This window comes from Chelmon rostratus, chromosome 4, assembly GCF_017976325.1.
Source record: "Chelmon rostratus isolate fCheRos1 chromosome 4, fCheRos1.pri, whole genome shotgun sequence".
Taxonomy (NCBI): Eukaryota; Metazoa; Chordata; class Actinopteri; order Chaetodontiformes; family Chaetodontidae; genus Chelmon; species Chelmon rostratus.
The window spans coordinates 20,084,882-20,107,590 of NC_055661.1; the positions used below are offsets into that span (position 1 = coordinate 20,084,882).

Consider the following 22,709-nt stretch of genomic DNA (forward strand, 5'->3'; position numbering starts at 1 on the left):
ATGACACTTGTAAGTGGAGAGCATTCATCTTTCACTTTACTGTACTTTCCTGCGGACACTTGAACAGAGACAGCTACTCTCCACCTTTGTGCTGCTTGTAGGCTGACTAGTCAATGCGGATGTTTTGTTGTTCTTTGCCACATTTCTGTGGCTACTTTTACAGTAGACACATCATCTCTTTTACCTTAAAGAGTGCTGCCGTGTTTATGCAATGTGAAGCATCAGAGCAAAAACTGTGGAATCGGATTGGCCTCAATATTAATGTATGTGCACAGAAAGATTCAGAAATGCATTTTGTGATGTATATATAAATCACTCTCTCCACAAAAGTATTTCAAATGCAGATAAAATATTTATTGTTGTATAGAAATATAGATATAATAGATGGTCCATGATTTAATATGTCTGAGTTATGATGATATAGTGATGTGGCATTTATCACTAGCGTTAGCTAACAAGTTAGCTATGTAATGCTAATAGACAACCTAAGGTCCTCGGCCATTTTTAGTTAACTGAAATCTGGAATTTGAAATCATCCTTTTTCTAGTAATGAACTTTCCCTGAGACACAAGAATGTACAAACAAACTTCATCATAAATATATTGCTTACAATGAAATTCATCATCAGACGTTCAGTTGTCAGACAGAATAATCTTACAACATGTCTCACAGTCCTCTCTGTCCTAGCTCTCTAATGCGACTATAGCAGAGGCAGAAAGTGAGTGGTGGTTTCTTATTTTAGCCAGCAGGTGGCAGATTGAGATCACCTGTTGCACATGTTTCCTCTTCTGCGCTTATGTTCAACTAAAATGCTAAATAACATCCAACGTATGTTTTCAGTATATCATTAATGGGTATTTACGCATCTTAAACTTCATAATCTGCCAATTTGTCATGCACACATGCCACTAAATTCAGCCTAACATTGGCACTTTTACCCTTTGGTTCATGATTTTTTCATTGTGCTTGTCAAATAAATAAATAAATGAATAATTGATGCCACATGATCCAGGGAGAGCTTGCTGTAATTACTCAATATTAACATAAATTCTATAATCTCACAAATAGTAAGAATTTACATGGAAAGCATGTTTATGCTGTTGATTTATTCTATTTGATTCTGTTTTTCCTCCAAGACTTCGCCGTGAACGCCCCGTGAAAATGATCTGGAGAAATGAATCTTGAAACGTTTTGACAGTTTTCAAGTTTATTTTTTCATTCGTCTTCAAAAAGCAAGAAAATATACTCTTTTCTTCCAGAAATAATAAATATACAATATTTCTTTATGAACAAAATGCACAATTTACAAAAAGTGGCAACTGAGTGCTCCACCTCCTACACAGTACTGTCTGACTGTATGCATTCAACTCATTTATCACAGAGTTACAACAGTTATTAGTATGTTCTATTCTCATTATTAGTGTCAGTCTTATTTTTCTATACAGTATTACAGTTTTTTTTATTAGGTAGACGATTCCACGCTTCAAAATTACAGGTCTTCAATGTGGTATGAGTTTGTTGGTCTACCATCATACTTGCATTAGGTTTGAAGACCCCACCCTTTAAAGTCCAACGCACTTGTTGCTTGTGTCATGGCTGAGAGCTTATTCCACACATTTTGAGACGTGACAAGTTTGTGAAGACTTTGCATTGCGGCAGGCTGGAGGTGATCGATCCCTGTTGGTGGAGGCCGACAGCAGGATCGTCCTGCCTCAGGACGTCGTGTCCTCCATCTCTTTTCTGCTTGTGCTGACGGTCATTCCTTGTTTATCAGGTACATTCCACTGCTCCGGTGTGGACGCAGCGGTGTCTTGAGTGTTTGTCTGTGCGATGACGCTGTCCTGTGGTCAGGAGGTGAACAGCATGTGTGATAACAGCCAGGTTAAAATACAAGACAGCGTGAGCGTGCTGTGGACTAAGGCTGGCTGGGCTGAGCTGGGGTTAGGCGGAGTGGAGGAAGCCGGACTGGGTCGTCGCTCTGTGGTGTAGATCTTCATCTGTCTGCGCTGCTCTTGATGGGTCAGCGGAGGCTCCACTGTCACGTAGCCATTAATGATCCTCACACTAGGTGGTGGAGTAGTGCTGGAATAGAGAGGACACAAGAAATGTCATTTTTAAACAAAAAATGCCCCAAATTCTCTGGTTCCAGCTTCTCGAATGCAAACATTTGATAATTGTCTTTGGCTAATATGATGTGATATGATACTGAACGCTCATCAGGACATCTGGAAACTGTCTGTGTGTCTATAAAGGTGTTGTTATTCAAACATCTTTTGCAGGGAAACTTCAGTTTAACTATAGTTAAATGCAAAAAAACACTAATATCAGAAGATGATGTTTGTATTAATCTATAATGACCTGAATCATACATCAAAAATAGATGCCAGACATGTGGTTGCCACGTTTTCTACAAGTGCTCCAACATATCTATTAAATTTTAAGGCAACGAACCCCATAATGATCCCTCAAACACTTATTTTAAATTAAATACTCGTAAAGCACATTTTTAATCAAATATCTATGTCTTTGTTGATCTTAAAGTCACTCAGCAGCTACTTCCCAAAAATCCTAACACCTAAGGCTACTTTATAGAACTGAATACCTTTAAAAGAGCTGAAAATCACTATAATAAATGGATCATAACAGATATCTCACCTATCCCCAATGCGAACCCACAGGTCACTGAAGAGGCGGGGTCTGCCATGGCCGCGGTGAGCTTTGCGGGGCCTTTTGTGTCGTCCGAATTCCTCCAGCTGGCTCAGGCTGTCGGGGAGCAGCATGTGGGGCAGCTCCTCGTCTCCGAGGCCGGGCATGATGTCTGGTTCCTCCAGCTCCAGCTCCGCGTCCGGTGGACCGGTGAGCCAGCTGGTGGGAGACGTGTCAGGGTTCTCCTCGCTGGACCCTGCTGCAGGCTCCTCAGCTGGTTTACCCCTGGAGCAGGAAAAAACAGATGGACAGGATGTGGAGGATATGGAATTATTCTTCTGACCATATAAGTCCTTGGTGTGCTGAACGGTATCTCTCTTAAAGATAGGAAAGAAGCTTTTTGTGAATCTGAGCTGATCATTATTGAAAATACAGGACTGCTTGGCTTGTCTAAGCTTTCAGAGTGGCTGCTGGCGAATGTTATTGTTTGTGGTTCCTGACCACTGTATTGCTTTCCACTTACAGCTCTTGACTTCAATCAAGGACACGAACACCACATAGGGCGCCTTGCCCTATAAACGCTGTACTGAGTGGCAGAAATACCCAGCAGGCAGCATTACAGGAAGTTGTAACTCTTGTGGCCGTACTGTTGCGTCAAAACTGACATCTGCCCAAAGCAGACCACCCAGAATCACCGGCCTCTCCTTGAGAGCATTTGCCATGCTCCTCTTTCTTCCACTCATTACTCATACTTTCTCTTCTCGTTCCTGTCGAAATGGCTCTCATGCGACTTTGTGTTTCAAGGTGGAACGTCAGACAGAACCCACTGCACACATCACGCAAGGGTGCTGCGCCGAAACAAGCAGAAGAAAATCAAAACGTGCAGCGAGTCAGAGTTTGAGATCACGGACTCAGATTTCTGAACATGATATAATGGATTGTATGATGGATCTTACTCATGATTTCCACTGCTCACTCATAATTAGTTTTGTCTGTCCGGTCATCATAAATTTGATGTCTGTACTTCTACTCTTACAGGCTTGAACCCCCCCCCTCGGTCATGGTGATGATAGCTCCAGGCCCGCGGTCAAGCTACTGTGGAGCCAAACCCAGCTGCTCTGTCTGTCAGTCATATAATCGCTCTTGAAGACCCTTTGCCAATTGACTCTGGTCTGAGGCTAACGGCTTTCATAAACACCTCTCATTCAGCCATCCTGTGGTGTTTTTGCTCGCCTGTCATGTCACCTTGTATCAGGGTGCAAAAAGTGTCTGAGTGCGTGCACACGTGTGAGTGTGTGGTTGGGCGTGTGTGTGTGTGCAGAGTGTTTTGTGACCACAGTAAGTCAGTCCACTTGTCAGCTTAGAAAACCAGAACCACTGGCTAAAGCCCGCAGCTCTGCAAACAGGGCGGAGGGAGATAGAGAGGCTGCGTTTACAGTTCGCAGTGAGACGTTTGTAGTGTCCCTGGCTGGACGGACGGACGGATGCTGATGTCTTCGCTGCTCTTGAAGAGATGCCCTTTGTTTTGCCTTGTTTTTCCCCTTTTCACCCTGATAAAAGTGGCTTTTGTTGCTATTTTATGGGCACATGGATCAGCCCCCGTGGTGAGAGGGGAGCTGCTCTGTGCCAAGGAATGGGGGTGTACACACACACACACACACACACACAGATATTAAGAGGGATTGTAGAAAATGCTGCAGGATGCCAAGCCTCTGTGTGAGTTTGAGTGTGTGTGCAACCTTGGCACCGTGCATCGCTTCACCTCCCCCACGCATGCACATGTGTACGTGTGTGCGTTTGTGTTGACCGTGGCACCAGCGGCTGCTGAGAGCAGGGCCGAAACACCACTGGAAGCTCGCCTTTGGCAGCCAGGAACGAGAGGGAGAGAGGAAGGAAGGGAGGCAGCAAGGGAGGAAGGTGAGGGAGTTGATGAGGTATCAAAGGATTCCTGCATAGCTGAGCTTTATTTGTTACAGAGCAAAATTTGGACCGTATCTGTACTGCGCTTCAATAAATCTACTGAGGTTAAATAGCTCCACTCCAGTGGGAATAAGATGGAAGCGGGCTGGCTGAGTTGTTTCTTTCTTTCTTTCTCTGTTTGAAGGGCTCTGTTGATGTATGTCCACGTGTATCTGCACGCCTGCCAAACACCAAGAGTGTGAAAATGCTCTGTTTTGTGGCCGTATTATCACAACATAATAGCGCGGATGCTCGTCCTCTTCCATTTATTATCTTGTCAGGTTAACGGGATCTCGAGGTTTCAAGTGTGACCTGAGACTGATTGCCCACACGAAACTGGAATCATCCAGTGCTCATAGTTTAATTACAGTGGAAGTGTTTAGCCTCGTGCCATGTGTTATTATCATCTACGCCCTTGGGAGAATCAGTCATATCAAACGATTACTGGAATCAATGTTGTGCATGAACCTGCTGAAAGATTGTGTTCACTTGTTTGAGCTCTTGTTTTTGTGAACTGAGCGTTTGCATCACTCGACTGCGTTGTAGGAAATCTGCAGCCTTTAAAAAAAAGGAGATGTAAATGTGAACTATTTCCTTTTTTTGGGACTGTGAACTTGTGTGAACTTTGAACTGGCTCTCGTGATGTGTGAACCTGCACAGCACCGACTGTAATTCTGTCATCAGATGTATGCTGTTAGTAACCCGAGCAATCGTCCGCTTTTTCTGTTTTTAAACAACAGATTTTCTGTTTGTTTCTTTGTAACCACAGTGCTTTAATCAAATTACATGCTCTGTCATCTGTTTTGGCTCTGCTTACTCACTCTGTGACTGGCTCTTGGTGATCGGCGGACATGTGGACAATCTCGTAGCCCTCCTGTCTCAGGATGTCCAGCACGCTGTGGTTTCCCAGGAAGTGGCCTGAAAGTAGACAGAAAGCCAAAAGTCAGGAGGGATCCATGAGAAGCAACGTGAAAACCAGAAGAAGAGTCAAAACCAGTTCTGTGCTGCAGAGCATGCATTTTGTCTGTATGACTGGTGTTTCATAGAAATGAAAAGCAAAAAAACATGTTGATGCCGATAACAGCAACGTAAAGAATATTAAAAAACACAGTTACGTTGGAAGATATCCGCTTCATACGTCTAACTCCAGCTGAAGTCTCTAATTAACTTCAGCTGAAAAACATTTAAATCGCTTTAGGAAGAGATCTCTTTACTGAAAGTATTGAAAGGTAGAACAGAGGCCAGGGGCTCCAGGGATGGCAATGGTCCAAACATTGCATTGTCCTTGTGAACAAGTTTGCATGCTAAAGTTAGCATTTAGCTTAAAGTAACACTTTCCCTAGGTCGCCTCTGGGCTCCAAAGTGGTTATGCTTTTGTAGGTTTGTCGGTTTGTTTGTTTGTCAGCAAGATAATGGAAAAACTACTGGCCCAGATTTTATGAAACTTGGTGGAAGGGTGTAGCATGGACCAAGGAAGAATCCATTACATTTTAAAGCAGACCTGAATCACAGGGCAGATAGACAGCTTTCATGGTCATTGCGAGACAGGGCTTGTGGTCTTTGCAGAATTAATGCTGTACACCTTAAACTATGTGGCAGTAAACTTCAGTAGTGACGAAACGTGGCCAACTGCAGAAATGCGATGCCTCCGTATCACAATCCACATCACGGAAATGAGTCACCCTCTGGTATAACCGAAACATGTCGCTGCTCAAACTTCATACGGAAAGCAGCTGTCCTGGAGTCCTGTGGGACAGTGGTGTCATGGGATAATTACAGTGCTTGTTTCTCAAACTGGGGCGTGCCTGTGGAGATGTAAATACACGCATATCATGCAACTCATTATATTCTTCCTTTCAACCAAATGTGGATCTGCAATAAATTCCACCTGAGATATTAAGGAAAAAGGTTTACTCAACTCAACTTGATGCACATTCTTAGAAAAGAAATCTCAGATACCCTCTAACATTGGACCCAGTAACGACCCTGGATATGCCCGACAAGCGGTCGACCCCCCCCACCAAAGAGACTTGTTTTATGGCAGCTACAGTCCCCCTGTAGACAGAAGCAAGAACAGGACTGTAGAGCATCTGTGAGATAACGAGGGCTCACTTTTCATCTACTGGGCCCACTTGTTGCTCCGTAATGACCCCATATTGTCGGCACTCAACCTCCTGCCTCCTCTCCGCCCCTCTCCCTCTTTCCCTCACCTTGTGTATGATTCCTTCAGACTAACATCAAACATGCGGGCCCCAGCCCCACGCTGATAAAAGCTTTTTTTTTTATTCCTCCCATCAGCCGATAATCCTGCGTGTCACTCAACCCAGCAATAAGATGTAATGTAGCCTGACATCACCCCCGCTACACACACACACACACGGCTTAACAGAAGAACCCATGTTTGTGCTCACACATATACACAAACCTGCACATGCCAACATTTGCACACACGCAGGAATTCACACACAGCTCAGCTCTCTCCTGCAGCTTATTAACAACACGTTGACAATATTCGAGCCTCTCGCTCGCTTTTTGTCAGGGCCTTCTGCTCCCACTCAGCTCCTCACCCCCTGCCAATTTTATCATTATAATGTTCCTGATCATTCCTGAAAGTCAAAGAAAGAGGCACGCGGTGTTACACTTTCTTGGCAGCCGAGTTCAAAGGCAGCGCTGGGATAGGCTGCGGAGTGAAAGGAGGCTTCTAACAACAGAGTGTCGGCGAGATCAGATGGGATTACACAGAGGGGAGAGTGTGAGTTTTTGTCTGGTTGGAGGTGGGTGTATGTATTTATGTGTGTATGTGTGTGTGTTCTAGATTTGCTATACTTATGCAGACTAAATGTCCTCACAGTTTACAGAAGTGAGGATGTATTTCACATCCTTGTTTCTTTAAGAACTTTCTCAGGGTTATGAGTGTGTGACAAGTGATCTTGTCACTGCTGTATAAAATCTACACACAGAAGAGTTCATAATAGATCCCTTTAATGAAAAAGATATAAGCTATAAAACAAGGTATTTTTTTTTCAGCCACATTAGTCCACACCTTTGGTTATAATATCTCACCAACTATTGGATGGACTGACAGGAAATGCTGCACAGATAGTCAGGATATGAATGAATCCTAATGACTTTGGTGAACTTTTGTGTCTACTGCCACCAGTTTGTCAAGATTTCCACTTATCAAGTGAAATATCTCAACACGTACTGGACGCATTGGCACAAAGTTTTGGACAGACATTCATGGTTCCCAGTCGACTCACGACGCACCTTGATCTGTGAGATCACGCAGCGCGAGAATCCATCTTGCCCGGCTTCAAGTTATGTGCTTGGGGCTGAAGCACAAGCTGGTTTAGACCAATCGGCGTCGTGTGAGGAACTACTGGCAGCTACGGGCATGCTTGTGTCATGTTTGTTCGAAAACAACAATGGCCGCTCCTAAAGAGATTAGATGCTGCTATAGCATCTATCAGAACTGGAGAGTATTTCTTCATTGAAAGATGTGAAAAGAACAGCACTGAAGGCTTTTCTACATGGAAAAGACGTTTTCACTCTTCTCCTGACTGGCTTTGGCAAGAGTTTCACTCTCCCGCTGAGTCATATGGTCCGTTGATCTGATTGGTTGAAGTTAGCCATGGACAGACTGTGATAGATGGTTTATCCAATCACATGCCAAGAGTTTTTTTTTTTTTTTTTTTTTTTTTAAAGTAACTGCCCTTTTCCAAACAGTTTTCATGGTCCGCTTCCCAGACGGGGCGGTCGTTTTTCAGAGTATCACCCATCAACTGTTAGGTGGATTGCCATGAAATTTGATACAGACATTCATGTTCACCTCAAGATGAATTGTAGTAATAACTTTGGTGATCCATTAATGTTTTCTTTAGCGACATCGTAACATCAAATTTTCTATTTGCCCAATACTTTGTTTCATGACTAAATATCTGCTAAACTGTACTTGGTGTTTAGTGCTAATGATTAAATGTTATCCTGATGCTGAACATGATAAACGTTATATATGATTAGCATACTATTGTGAGCATGCTAGCATGCCGGTGCTAGCATTTAGCTCAACATGTCTTAGTACAGCCTCACAGAGCTGTTAGCAAATCTGCTCTTAGTCTTGTTAAAAGGTTAAAATTTGTCCCATTTGGCAAATTTACTTTATGGAGAAACTGCATGAGAAGTAGCTATGGATGATTTATTTTACAACATGACATATACGGTAGCTAGCAGCCTGCAACACTGAACTTAAAACAGAATTATATTTGAGAAAATCGCTGCTGAAATGCACACACTCAAAAAAGTCCCACTACACAAATACCTGCTAAATTACTGCCAAGAATAATTCTTTCCCTCTACATTCTACATTCTTCTCTCTTTTCTTTCATCCCTTTCTCCTAACAAGGCGCAGCGGCCAAAGTCAGCTCATTCAGTGACTGCATGCTGACAGATTCAACCACCCTCATATCTGTGTCAAGCAGCTATTTCATTAATTTCTGCAGGCTGAGGGCAGAGAAGAACACCTCCTGTGTGTTCTGCCGGGTGTGAGGTCAAGCTGACTGTTTGATGTGCTGACTTGATTTCCTCTGCTATGCTGTCATGCATAACACACCCAGACAGAGCAGTGTACGTGTGTGTGTGTGTGTGTGTGTGTGTTTGTTTGCATGATGAAATTGTAGTTTTCCTTCACAACCAGCAGACGACCACATGTTTTCAATTCCTAAGACACACCTGCTGTAAATCTGCCATTCTTTTAAACATTCAAATCTGCTGAGTGTTCTTTTCAGTATAGCCCATTTGTTGTTTCCAGGCTCTCGTAAACATGCACCCACTCCTTAAACAACCTACTGTACACACAAACAAACAGGCAGGCAATGCAAACACTTGTGTCTGCAATGAAGGGCTAAAAGAATAAACTGCAAACAGCTACAAACATACACTTATGCACACGCGCTCGCACACACACACAAACAAACTGTCGTTCTCATTGTGAAAACCGCCATTTCTCAAAATTTGGTAAATTCCCTGTTTGAACTTAAATTGAGGGATTGCACAGTTCCCCATGAGCTGGCACAATTTGTCAAACAAACAAAAATGTTTGTCAGAGGTCCTCAACATGTGGGCTTTCGGAAAAAGCTTATTCACAAGCTTTTCATCTGACAATAGCGGCATGTGTATTGTTTGTTTCTGTGTGTTTTTGTGGTTCGTCCCTTCGTGTGGGCGAGCGACCGACTGGGTACAGAGATAATCGCTCTTTCCAGTGCACGTAACCGTGCGCGTGAGTGTGTTTGCGCGAGGATGGGCTAGTGTGTTTGTTTGTGGAGTATCTAGACAGTAAACAGTGTGGTGCTCGTGAAGCGGAGAGCAGGCCCAGCAAACAGCTCCATTAGCCAAGACGTAATGAGAGGTCAGCTGACTCCTAACCGCTCCCCCGCTGCGTGTTGTGCTCGCAGGTTGACTGCACCGGCAGTACACTGCAAAACATGCTGCTAAACATGCTGCAAAACATGCTGCTGCTGTGGGAAATTCTTACAAGTGACTGATAACATATATGACATTTTGTATCCAAGTAATGAGAAACAGCAACACGGGTCGGTCTGAAATGAATAAAAGAGGAACAATGGAAGTCACGGTGAGCAAAGCAAATTGCAACGTACAGAAACTTGCTGTGTTCAAATGCCATTCTATGTACTGTATTTCTCTGTTTCCAGACATTAACAGAAAATGGACCACATGAGTTTGGAAGGCCACCACCAATTAAACTTAACAATGAGAAAAGAAAATGTTATTCCAAAGATTTAATTCTTCTTCCTCTTCTTTTTTCCCCCCCTTTCTGCTGTATCACCGCCGTTCACATGTTGTTTTGATGTTTTACAGCTGTGAGCGGCTCCTCCATTTCCACGATTAATGTTTTTATGGTTATATTCAGGCACCCATTCGGAGAAGGTTAGGGAAAGATCGCGGTTAAACGTTTAAAAAAGTCAAAAGTGACTTGAAGCATGAGACAGGATGTGTTTACTCGCTCATTAACGTTTAATCAAAACCAAAATCTTTCTGTAACCTTAATCAAAGAGGCTGCGTTGGCTAAACCTCACCACAGGCTGGACTGCACTGCGTAGGCCCACCATTCACCCGAAACGGCCTCTTTATATCTTTATCACGTGCATCTGAACATAATCCAGCAGTGGTTATGTTTTCCCTGAGAAATATAAAGCAAAACAAATGTGTAACATATATACTGTATATATGTCATTTCCAGGAGACCAGGTCGATGAGATGGTAGTTAAAAGGGACAAAACATCAGCAGCGCACTCAAAATCTGTAAGTACTCAAGTTTTTTAATATATTTAATAATCTATACTTGCCTACAATTAATATGTTGCATGGAATTGGGACACAGCTTCAGTCTTTATCATCAGTTACGTCACAGTGTTTAATCTGCCAAGTGATCTGTGGCTTAGGCCGAGACACAAGCAATGTAAGCTGTGGTAATGTGGCTTCCAACCACTTTCAACCACTTTCACATATCACCGAGCCGCCGGCCTTTCTTCCCGCTCTGCTGTCATCACTCTAATAAAGCAGATATGCCTTAAATATGTTCATTGCTTGGGGAAAAAAAAGATTCAGTTTTAAGTGGAAGCAACCGTGACTTTTTGCAGTGTGTACACTACCTTGCAGGGTGTTTCCCCTCCTGTGGCTCCCGAGAGCCGACTTAATGACCCAGTTAGTCCTCTGTTTAATAACCTCTCCATCCTGATTTCCACTTACAGTAGCGACTTGATGTACTCCGCCTCTCCCTCTGTCTGTGTTTACTGTAGCAGCCTCTTGTCTCAGCACTATCTCTTCATCTGTCTGGTATTCCGGACTGAATCGTGTCGCTGTGAAGCATCTGTGCTCGTCTGGTTGTCTTCCATCCTCTGTTTGTTTATTTGCTACTTCTCTCTCCATTGCAAGTCTGTGTATGTTGCAAACAACACATTAGTGTGTGTTGCAGACAGAGGCGTTGCAGCATGTCTCTCTCTGGTTGCCAACCAGGCTCGACTCCAGCCGTGTCAGCACCACCTTACTCACACCAGCCTGGGCCTGCGCCTCTCCCCTGCACTCCATCACAGCCCCAGACTCACCGTGCCTCCCTTCGTGTCTATTCATCCTTTCCTCTCTACATCCTTCTGGACAACCTCCAAAGTACAAAGGCCAGCTGTTAGTAGTGCAGGAGGAGAATGGAAACTGAGATTGATCCAAAAATGAAGAAAACTCACAGGAAGGGAATTATGTTATTTTTAAGCTTTGCACAAACAAATGTGTTTGCAATTATACTGTGTAAACAACGGATCAACTGATGCACACTAGTGGTTTTAAGAAAAAATCCCACATGGCTTACAAGCAGACCACCTCATATGAAAACTGCAATCAGAGCACAAACTGTGAGGAAATGAAGAGAGAGGGGAGTAAAGTAGACAGTTTAGTGGTGGGTTGAGTGCATAAAAAGAGAAAGGTCGCAGACAGGGTAGATGGAGGCCGGATTGTTGGAGTGGATGGAGGTGATGAAGGAGAAGGGCGAGAAGGATGTACATCCTCCACCCAGCCAGAATGCACGCTGGGTGCCGTTGCTACATTTTGATCTAAACAAACACAAGCTGTTGCCCCCAGTGAGGTGAGAAAGAGGAAAAATAAAATCTACCCCATTACTTTATAGTTGACAGGGGTGTGTTCCTCTGTCGAGCTGTTTGGAAATGTGTTCCCCTGCGAGTGTGTACGCAGGCTGACATGACGGGGGAAATTTCCTCTCATTGCCACATGTTTGCGACTGTATGCGTAGGTGTCAAATGGATGACAAATGAAAGGAAAAACTAACATGCGAGGTGTTGGACCACCGTGAGCCACCTGAAAAGCATCAGTGCTGCTCTCTGAACTCTGCTGGACATTTCTGTCATGAAATAATCCTGCATGTGGCATCACAGTCGGTCCAAAATCTCTGTAGCTGTTTAACTGACCATTTCTTCAACCCCGCCCCCAAACGGAGATCGTCCAGTCGTAGCTTCGCAAGTGAATCTCGTCACAGCAGGCCTGCTTTGGAGCTCACCACAAGAAACAGTTTGAATGATACTTGATTTGGAGGGTGGTGTCATATTTAAAGCAATACTTGAGCCAACAAAATCGATGGCCATAGGTTAGAAATAAGAGGCCTGGGTTTGTGTGCCTCTGTGTGAAACTGAAGACCCGTTATTTAAAGAGTTACTGAGAATTGTGAGCGGTGAGTCAATTTTTTAAGTAATTTTTTATTTATATAGCCAAGTATGACAGATTACAACTTGCCACAAGGGGCTCTAAACCTGCCACTGTCATCACTGCACGTGTGCCATGAGACAAGTCTGACAGGACAGTGGGGAGTCAGCTGGGTTGAGATCTGGTGGATACAAAAGCTACATCATTTTCATTCTCGTGAAACAGTTCAGTGACACCTCATCTCTTGTTTAGAAGCATCTTTTGTTTTGTTATGATTCTGTTCAATTTGCCACCTGCTAACCAACCAGTGTATATTTTCTGCTTGTGCATACTTGTGTACCTGCATGTGGGGAAAGTCTCTCTCTCTTTCCCTCTCTGACTTATCCTTCACCACGCTTTCCTTCAACAACACATGAGTAATGCAACAAAGATTTTAACAAGCCCAGCATCCCCGCGCCTTGCTGTGCATTTCCATTTACAGTTTTACAGTACTGGGATCCCTCTATAAATCACACAGCAGCCTTTGGATTAACGGAGCGGAGCCGGAGAAACAACTACCCACGGCACTTCAGAAATACTTGAACCATTGCCTTGAAAACAGAGCACCGCTTTCACTTGATGTGTAACTCTAAAAAAAAAAAAAAAGGCAGGATGGTAAATTCCACCTCTCAGCCCGGCTCTGAGTTTGTTGAAGGGGAATAACGGCAGTCTTTTCCCTCGCCCTCCCTCATCTCTTGCTCATTCCTCATCTCCATAATGACTTCACTTCCTATGCATGCGGCACGACGTCTGTATGTCTCCCTGCACCATACCGAGGCGTTATGAGTGACAGCTGCTGACGGGGCAGTTCGCGTCCAAGCTCTGGTTGACGTTCCGGTCAAATGCGGAGATCAAGGGAGTTGTGGGGGATCAGATCCCGAGGCTGAGTGCTGCGTGCGGTGGGCCAGACACCGCTCCATGTCAGAAAGGCTGGAGGGCGTGCTCCGTGGCGCAGCGTTGGACGCTTCAAAGTGACTCCCCACATTTAAATATTTAGACTGCGCGAGCTTCCCACTGCAGTCTGCAAAGCTCTAATGGAGAGAAGAGGGAAGGTGAAGAAAGTGGGCGAGGCGAGGGAAAAACAGAAGGCTGCAGAGAGGGAGAGAGAGACAGTTGGAGGAGGAATACAAAGGCACACAGAAATAAAGAGAGGAAGGGAGGTGAGCTGAGCTGAGGCAAGTGGAGCTATCAAAATTAGGTGAAAATTGCTCCTGTTGTTTGTTTTTGTTCCTGTCAGCTGTGCTCTTTACCGTCTCTCCCTGCTCGGAGCATTGGGAGCAGCTGGTCAGTGCTGGAGAAAGACTTCTTTCTTATGGTCACACACATATGTGATGGAGGAAGCCTCGGCATCCTCGTGGAGCTCTGTCTCGCTGCGGCCTTTATCTTTCTCATCTCATTCTTGCACCGTCGCTTCATTTCCTCCCCTCCGCCCCTCAGTTGAAGTTGCACAAAAAAGCACAATGAGTTTTCATGCAAGCAGGTAGAAAATAATCACACATTTCCTGTCATTACAAAATACAAACGCTTGTGTGCATGTTGTCCTGTGTATGTGTTTTAACCGAGCGCATATTTGTGTGTGTGTGTGTGTGTGTGTTGCTGGCATACATTACACAGACATGCTGCCCAGCAGGCATGAGGTCAGAGATAAAAGTAAGTGTGTAGGTATGTGATTGTGTACGCAGCCCACGGTATGCACAGTATGTGCATGCTTGTGTCTGACTTTCTCAGGACCAGAGGCCTGGTTTTCATTCTTACCATTTAATCAGGATCTGATTTACACCTGGAACACCAGGTGAATGCAATTAACTACCAAGTAGGAAAACCAGCAGTACTACAGGTTTCAAGAAGGGAACCTTTGTATTCTTTTGGCTGAGCAGTTTTTGCCGTGGTGCATGTAGGGTAATGATGCAAATGCTCAAAAGATCAAAGCGAGAAAGACTAAAGCATCCATGTGTTTATGAAATGTAGCATTAGGCTTATTGGCTCTAAAAAGGCTAAGAGACTTTCTTTCAGTTGCTAATGAAGTGTGTAATCCTCGACCAAGCTAATGAGCTGCACTGAATTAATTAGAGGTAGGAATCCAACCAGTGTAGTTAAGAGTTACCATAAGACGTTTTCAAAGTTACATTCCTGAACGTTTAAAAGAAGAAATAACCTTACATAGGTGCCACAGCAGAGCTAATGCTGTTGCTATAGTGATTAAAAAGGTATGTGTGCTAACTTTTCAAGTCATCTTTGCTTATATGGTGCACTAACTACAATGTTAGGCTGTGGTTTGTCAATTTCATTTCAAATACTTGTGCACAACAAAGATAGTGGGGCTGCTAAAAAGTATACAGCAAGTAACAAGTGTAAAAGTACATGCAAAATTCAGTAAGATAGTTTAAAGTTACATTGTTGTATGCACTGTAAACGTACTGTAGGAGCAGACATAGTAGAGAATAACATATTTGTATGTTTTAATTTCTGTTACGTGGATGGAACTCATCAAGCAGAAAAAACGTTTTTTGTACTTTTATTTTGATAAAGAGTGTTTTGGGATAAGTGATACTTACAGAAGGGTTACTAAGACAAGCATGTGTGTGTATTTGTGTGTGTGAGTGGGACGGGTGCAGCGCTGCTGGGTAGAACATTTTCACCATAGTGGCAGGACAAAAGTAGCCCTGTCTTGGACTAAAGCCCTACACACTATACACTGACACACATACACTGTCACCCTGCAGCAAATAACACTGGCTTGTAGGCCAAGCCGCACTCCTTTTAGAAATAAATTGAAATGTGTGTTAAGCCCAAACTGTCAGTAGGAAAGCACTAATAATATCTCTCTATCTCTGCCTTCTCTGCTGAGAACATGACGCACATAGATGGCATCTGTCACTTCATAAAATGCTTCTGCACTATGCAGAGGGGGAGATGGCATGAGGAGGCAGAGCTAGGCAGCATAGAGGGAGGCCATCCGTTTAATAAAGGCGAGACAGCAGAAAATGTATAAGACTGAGTAGGACGAACCAGTAAGACAGCGGCTTAAGGGAGATAGACTGGAATTAGAGTCAAAGACAAATTGGAGTGCAGGCGGAAATGTAAATGAAAAAAAAAAAGGCTGAGAAAAGCAGATATGCGCTAAGACAGGAAGAGCCACGGAGACAAAGTGACATGCACGCCAAGCAGACTCCCTCCCTCAGTCATCACTTCAACACCGCAACACCACAAACGACTGCAAAACACATGGGCCTGCTCTGCCTGCACAATGGACTATTATAGGCCTGTGCAGCAGAACATGCACACAAAAATCAACTTTCTGCAAACAAATCCAAAGTGGAACAGACTTCAAAACAAACACTACGACATACATGGACATTTTTGACGGCAGCTCCTCTTTTTGGAGCTGAATATCTCTGCTGATCACATGACTTTTGTGTCGCTAGCGTACACAGACACACGTGAAAGTGTGTGCGTGCGTGCGTGTGAAGTGTCTAGGCCGTGGCAGCGTCAGGAAATTCCATGGGATGTTTTCAATAAGGCCGGGCAGCGGCAGCCAGAGAACTGGCAAATGAAAACCTGCTGAAGCACACCACAGAGCTCCAGCTACACACTGCCCCTACGCTCCCAGCACTCGCACACAGACCAAATGATAACTGCCTGCGCTTGTGTATAAAAAATGACTGCGTGTGTTTATTGTTTGCGTGTGATCGAGACGGCGGGCGAATGAGAATGCATATTTTGCCGTGTGAGTGATGGAAAAAAAAGCGCATTGAGGCTCGGATGTGTTTACATTAGCAACAGAACAAGTGTGCAACGAGCGCGCCTTCCCTTTACTGCTATCATCTGGCGTTGCTGTGTCATTCCGTCCGAGGGGAAACAGTGATGCGTTCACTTGGCCTCACACAGAACGCTAACGTCATGCTACAGTGGGTGCCTATGATTGGTCCCAATTACATAATGCTGATAGTAATGGTGAACAGCAGTGACCACAGTGGTGTAAAGGAACAGGATGAGAGACTGCGAGGAGACAGGGGGAAAGAAAATGGAAAAGCTGAATAGCAATTTTAGATAAATATTCAATCAGAAACACAATGTTGCTCGTGTCAGCCAAAAAGAAATAGCTTGACATTTTCCCCTCATTTCCTGCCTTTATGCTAAGCTAGCTCACTGGCTGCCAGCTGTAGGGTCACATTCGGGAGACAGCTACGAGCGTGGGATCAATCTTCTCATCCGTCTCTCAGCAGGAAAGCAAATTGGCTTATTTTGCAGAATGTCAAACAAGGTGACAGATGCACAGCCTAGCATATTATCACATTACAGAGTTGTTGATAGCTAGCGTGTTAGCCAACAGCTGCCTCACACATCCAGCAGACACAGACACGTTTAATTTGGCGTTGTGTTTCTAGTAGCCTCAGAATTGTCAGTGAAAGTCAAATATTCAGTCCTTTTAGCTCTGGTTTGCCTTCTACTGGCTAACTCCTGACAAAAACGGCTTCAGCTGCCAGCTTTCCTCACTAGCTAATCGCTAACTTTGTCTGTCTTAATGTTGCTAACCTGTTAACATACTGAAGACACTGCTGAAACTGCTTGAAAAAGGGGTATTGTGAGACTATGTAACATATGGATCAGCGAGACTGAACCGTATGTTATGTTTTTGGGGCTTGAGACTATAAACCGAATTAACCATCTACTGTAAATTAGGCCGAATAGCTTCCTGGAGTTGAGCAGTTAGGTGAAAAAGTTCATGAATGCGAGTGACATCACATGTAGTCACTTGGATACGATGGCAATAAAAAAAAACTGATTAGCTGAGCTTTGCTGATGTATTGTAGGCTTGCGGTAACGTAAGCTCACTGGATAAGAATTCAGCGATTCAAAATATATCCCGAATTACTGACTGAAACGGAGAGCCTCAAGTTGACTGAGGTGCTTCTGTGGACCATCAATATCATCAAATCTTGGCCCAACATGGAGCTGCTCAGTCCGTCTCTTTTATACTGCCTGGGGTAATTCAATTATTCCTACTGGAGCTCTTTTAGCTCCCTAATTTGTATTAATAACCTGTTGGTGAAAGTGAGGAAAATATAGAATGTCTGCTGCAACATGTGTGCAGGAGGGAAGAAAAGGAAAGAAAGAAACTGCTTTAGCAAGTACAAAAGCATACATTTTGCACATAAAAGCACTTGCGCTGCAGGAAGGTGTAGGTGTACAGCGAGAGGAAGCGGGGAGGCTGGACGGTAAGGTGCTGAGCTGAGCAGAGATGGATTTCCTGCCCGAACCACTTTATATACACGCCGTATAGTTTAATTGCCCTGTGAAAAAACCCCTGGATGGGACTACGACATCGGTAACTCTAGAGGGCCTTGACCTGAGCGCTGCCCCGGCTCTTTCCCGACAGTCCTGTTTTCCTTCTGCTGCTCTGGACGGGCTTCAGACTGGAAGTGAGGGGTCCAAGGGAAAGGCGGCGAGAGGGGTCATTAATATTTATCTCTTTTATGGCACAAATGCGACCTGATAAACGCAAAAACAGCCACTTGACACACACATAAATAGACACAAACAAAGGATTATAGCAACAGGGAGAGCTCCCTGGCCAGTCAGACAAACAGCGCCAGGAGCACGTTATGATTATTCCATTTTATAATCCACAAGAATAAGCCATGTGCTCTGAGCCCGCAGTTACACACGTCATGTTAATGTGATTTTCGAGATCTGACCATAAAGATTGGATTTTATGTGATCACATTATTGTACGCCCACATTTGGCCTGAAAAGGGGCTGTTCTACATCTCCCCAGACTGTATTTATTTTAAAATACGTCTGGACAATCTTAACCCTCACACCTCCTGCCCCCTTTATTTTTCTTTATTACTCAAAATACGCATTGCGGTGAGATTGTAATCAGACTATAAGCAGAACTCCTTTCACAAAGCAAGCCTGACCACTTCCACAACTACTTTTTTTTTTTTTTTCTCAAGGAGCTGCGTGAGCAAAGTCTGGGAGTCCAGGCCATCACTTAATACATCCTGGCATCATTGGATGATAAAATTTCATGGCTGGTTACGGCCAAAGAGAAACGGGGACCAGCAGGAACAGTTACAGGACCGTAAAGACGTGAGTCAGCGTCCAAAAGACGAAGGAAGCTTTGTGATTAGAGCATGGGAGAGGCTGATTTATTAAGCCTCTTGCGTCTTGTTTTTGGTAAATCAGCCCAGTTTGTCATCTGAGAGACAACATGTGTCTCATCAGCAAATTTCATCTCTCTCTTTTTTACATACAGGAGCAGAAAAACTGCTGGTCGGAGACATGACGGATGTTCGGCTGGATTAAGAGTAGGAGTAGCTACACATTTCTGCTGCTATGTAATGGAAACAGTTGAGCCTGTATTCAATACAATTCTGCAGTGAATTAGTTACAAGTTTTAACTCTGTGGTCTTGAAATTTTAATTTGACGTTGATTGTGCTGACATTACACTTTGGCACTGGCGAGAGACACATCGCAGTGGGTGGCTTACATCTTTTGAGGAGCCTTCTCTTCTTGGGGTTTGTTTGAGTTTCCATGAGTTTCTTTTTTATTCCCATACAAGTGCATTGAACTGACTTCCGAAGCCGTTATAAACCTTACTAAAATTATCTTTTGATCAGCATTTTTTTTCCAGTAATAGTTTAATTGCAGCCTTTATAAATGTTTTGAAATACCCCTAGCATGCTGTAACTCATGTATGTATTTTTTTTATTACTAGTGTTTGATTTCAATCTTGAGCTCCGAAGTTCTCCTTGAATGAACCTATAAGGCCGCCCCAGTAACTAGTTTTGTAATTAGCCTCTGCCGTAGTAAATCAGACGCTAATTACATGCAGATTGTGAGTGCAAAATTGGATGAACGTGCAGCATGAATTTTCCCTGCTCTTTCATGTAAATCTGGCCCTCATTCGCTGCTATCTGCTCTGCCTTCTTGAGGCCTTCACTGAGACGTCTGTGTTTACTGTATGTGTGTGTGTGTGTGTGTGTGTGTGTGCCCAGCAGGCTATAACTGTAATGGTTCCTATCACCTCACACTAGCTGTCAGATCTCTCACACACGGCGCTGCAGCTGGTGGGCGACCCGACACACATGTTCACCTCCAGTTTACCCAGGCTAGGTTGGACACGGGGCAGCTTGCACGCGGCTGCCTCGCTGATGTGCTGACATTTAACAGAGGGCAGCGATTTTAATGCTAACGAGCGCAAAACACGGCGCAACATGTTGGTTCCCTTAAATATCCCCAAATGACAAAAAATCACAGTGCAAGTAGCAGAGAGGGATGAAAACGTCAGTTTTATCTAGACCAGTGATGAAGACTCAGCCACAGACACAGTCCCAAATTAATCCGCAGAAGATTTCTTGGCTGAACACCATCCTTTTAGCAAGGGAGTTCAGGCACAAGTGCCTCAGCTGTAGTGCGTTCAGACTTGGGAAAACAGTTTCTTTCACTGTCTTTATCTCCTGGGATTCAGACATTTAATCACCTAACTCCTACTCACAAGTCCAGCTTAATGTTTGCTCTCTGCCCTCTGTGCTTTCGCTTGAACTCAGCTCTCACACAGCAGCACAGTGCTCCATCAAAGCTACAGCTTCGCCTTGTTGGTATACAAATGATGCAGATGTTATCCTGTAAATGATCAAATGCAGCTATAAAGTAACACCTCCCTGATCTTAAAATTACTACTCTGTAGTTTAAGGATATTTTGACAAAACCCAAAAATACTGTCTCCCAGCTGTCAGTCTTACTGCCTTAGAAAAATGTTGTCATCTCCCATCCAGCCCTGTGCATGTATTAAACATAGAAAACATGGCTGTTTTTTCTTTACTTCCTTGCTACTCTGTAGTACAAGTCGTCAGTGCTTTTTTTAGCCAGGTTTGTTGGCATTGTGAGGTTCACACGACTTTCACTGTTTCATAAACACTGTGTGCAACAGGAGAGGGATGCATGCAGAGAAACACCACTTATTTAAGAACTATTACACAAATTCTTTCCTCCATCACAGTCTTAGCACATATGTTAGCTTACAGTGCTCAGTCCATGCACACACACACACATACACGTGCACTGGCACACACATGGCAGCTGGATGGGGCAACGGCAGCCTTGTCCAAACAGCACAAAGAGCAGAGGGAGAAGAAATGCTCAGAGGAAGGACCCAGGCATTCAGCATTAATCATACACTGTTGCACACACACACTTGCATGCACTCACACACAAACACACACACACACACACACACACAAACCCTAGAGGTAGTACCACCCATTTTCAGATGCACAAGCACAGACACACAGTCATACAGTAAACAGACACCCGCCCACCACCTGCTTTTGTGGGCAAACAAACTTTTGCGTATGTTGATGCACACACACACACTCGCACAAACACAGATACAAACACTTCCCTCAGGACACACTACACCATTCAGGAAACATTAGCAGCATTAGCCAGGAATGCTAATTGAAACAAACAGCTCATGGTTTCTTCATTTCTGAGGTGGGAGCTGGCTGTAATTGAGACTTCTGTGTGTATGTGTGTATGAGTGTGTGTACGTGTATAGAGACACAGTTCTCATGCCAGAGATCTGGGAACCATTGTGCACTATTATTGTCCTGCTTTTTCTCCAGTTTTGCTTTCAAACACGAAAGAGAGCAAATTGTTCACCATAAACACACATTAGTGCTGACAGGATCAGAGTTCCAAACCAAAGCAAACCTGATCTCTCTTTCACTTCACAATTACATGCAAACACACACTCTCAGCTCCAATCAGAATGTATTTGGAAAGACCTCATTTGATGCAAAATAGAGATTCAGCTTGGAGCTGCTGGAATGATGGATGCTCATACTGTTTGGCTTGCGGTTTAGAGAGGCATCCCGTAACCAGCGGGTTAAAGGTCAACTGTTGTGGCCAGGCTGAGAAACACTTCACCCTTAGCATCCCCCATGCAGCATCTGAGACATCCTTACCTGCGCCAAAAGCAAAAAAGAACGTCTGGTTGGGATTTCTCTGCAGCAAGGCGGACACGCGGCGAGCCATCCGTTCGTTGCGCTTGTAGATGAGCTCCTGGCGGAAGTAGCTGTCTATCTGCAGGGCCGTCGTGCGGTCGTGAGCCGGCAGGGAGCTGTTGATGAAGTGAGGCAGCTGAGAGGACGAGGGAGGCGGAGAGAAAATTTGAGTTTAAAACCCTTCGTGGCGAAAAATCAAAAGCAGAATATAACGATCATTTACATCAAACACACAAGAAGAAAGAAGTCAAAGAAGCTGAGAGTGACAGAAAATGACGTGGATGAAAGAGGAGGTCTCAGTGGGGTTGCTGGTGACAACTTGGCAAATGCGCGCGCCCATGTGAGTGTGAGACCTGGCAACCAGGAGAGTGTGTGACGCTCAGCTATATGTAGGGTGGTTTTTAAACGAGAAAGCAGAGAAGGAACAGAAAAAGTGTGAACACCATGAGTTGTTGGAGCACAGTTTTTATGCCACTGTGCACACTAATGTGTTTATATATATATGTGTGTGTGTGTGTACCTGAGCGGGCGCACGTACACTATGTGCACCGGCGTGAGTGTGTGTTTAATTGCTGTGTGTGATTTATTTCGAGCCAGAAAGGCAGAGACAGACCACTCTGGCTCCCTTCCACTCTTGGCTGCACCAGTGGATTCAGCAGGCTGTTCATCTGTGAGGATGAGCGGGGGGTCGGCGGTGGGGGTAGCCAGGGTTTGGCGTTGGGGTCTTTGCTGTCCGACTCAGACGCGCACACAGTCTCACTTTCTCTGTCTTTAGTTCTTCCACTTCCTGTCAGAGTATCGCTGTACCTGTATTTGACTTTTTCTGG

General features: G+C 44.3%; 1 protein-coding gene across 2 annotated transcripts in view; it reads right to left on the reverse strand.

Moving 5' to 3' along the window:
- Positions 1 to 1,206: 1,206 nt before the first annotated feature.
- trabd2b (TraB domain containing 2B) overlaps positions 1,207 to 22,709 on the reverse strand; it is a 65,020-nt gene continuing 43,517 nt past the window's right edge. For both annotated transcript variants that reach the window (XM_041935566.1, XM_041935567.1), the window contains 4 exons: positions 21,844 to 22,018; positions 5,427 to 5,523; positions 2,656 to 2,931; positions 1,207 to 2,082 (listed from right to left, as the gene is read on the reverse strand). In XM_041935566.1, coding sequence (XP_041791500.1) covers positions 1,848 to 2,082; positions 2,656 to 2,931; positions 5,427 to 5,523; positions 21,844 to 22,018 — 783 coding nt within the window. In that variant the 3' untranslated portion in view covers positions 1,207 to 1,847. The remainder of the gene's footprint in view (positions 2,083 to 2,655; positions 2,932 to 5,426; positions 5,524 to 21,843; positions 22,019 to 22,709) is intronic.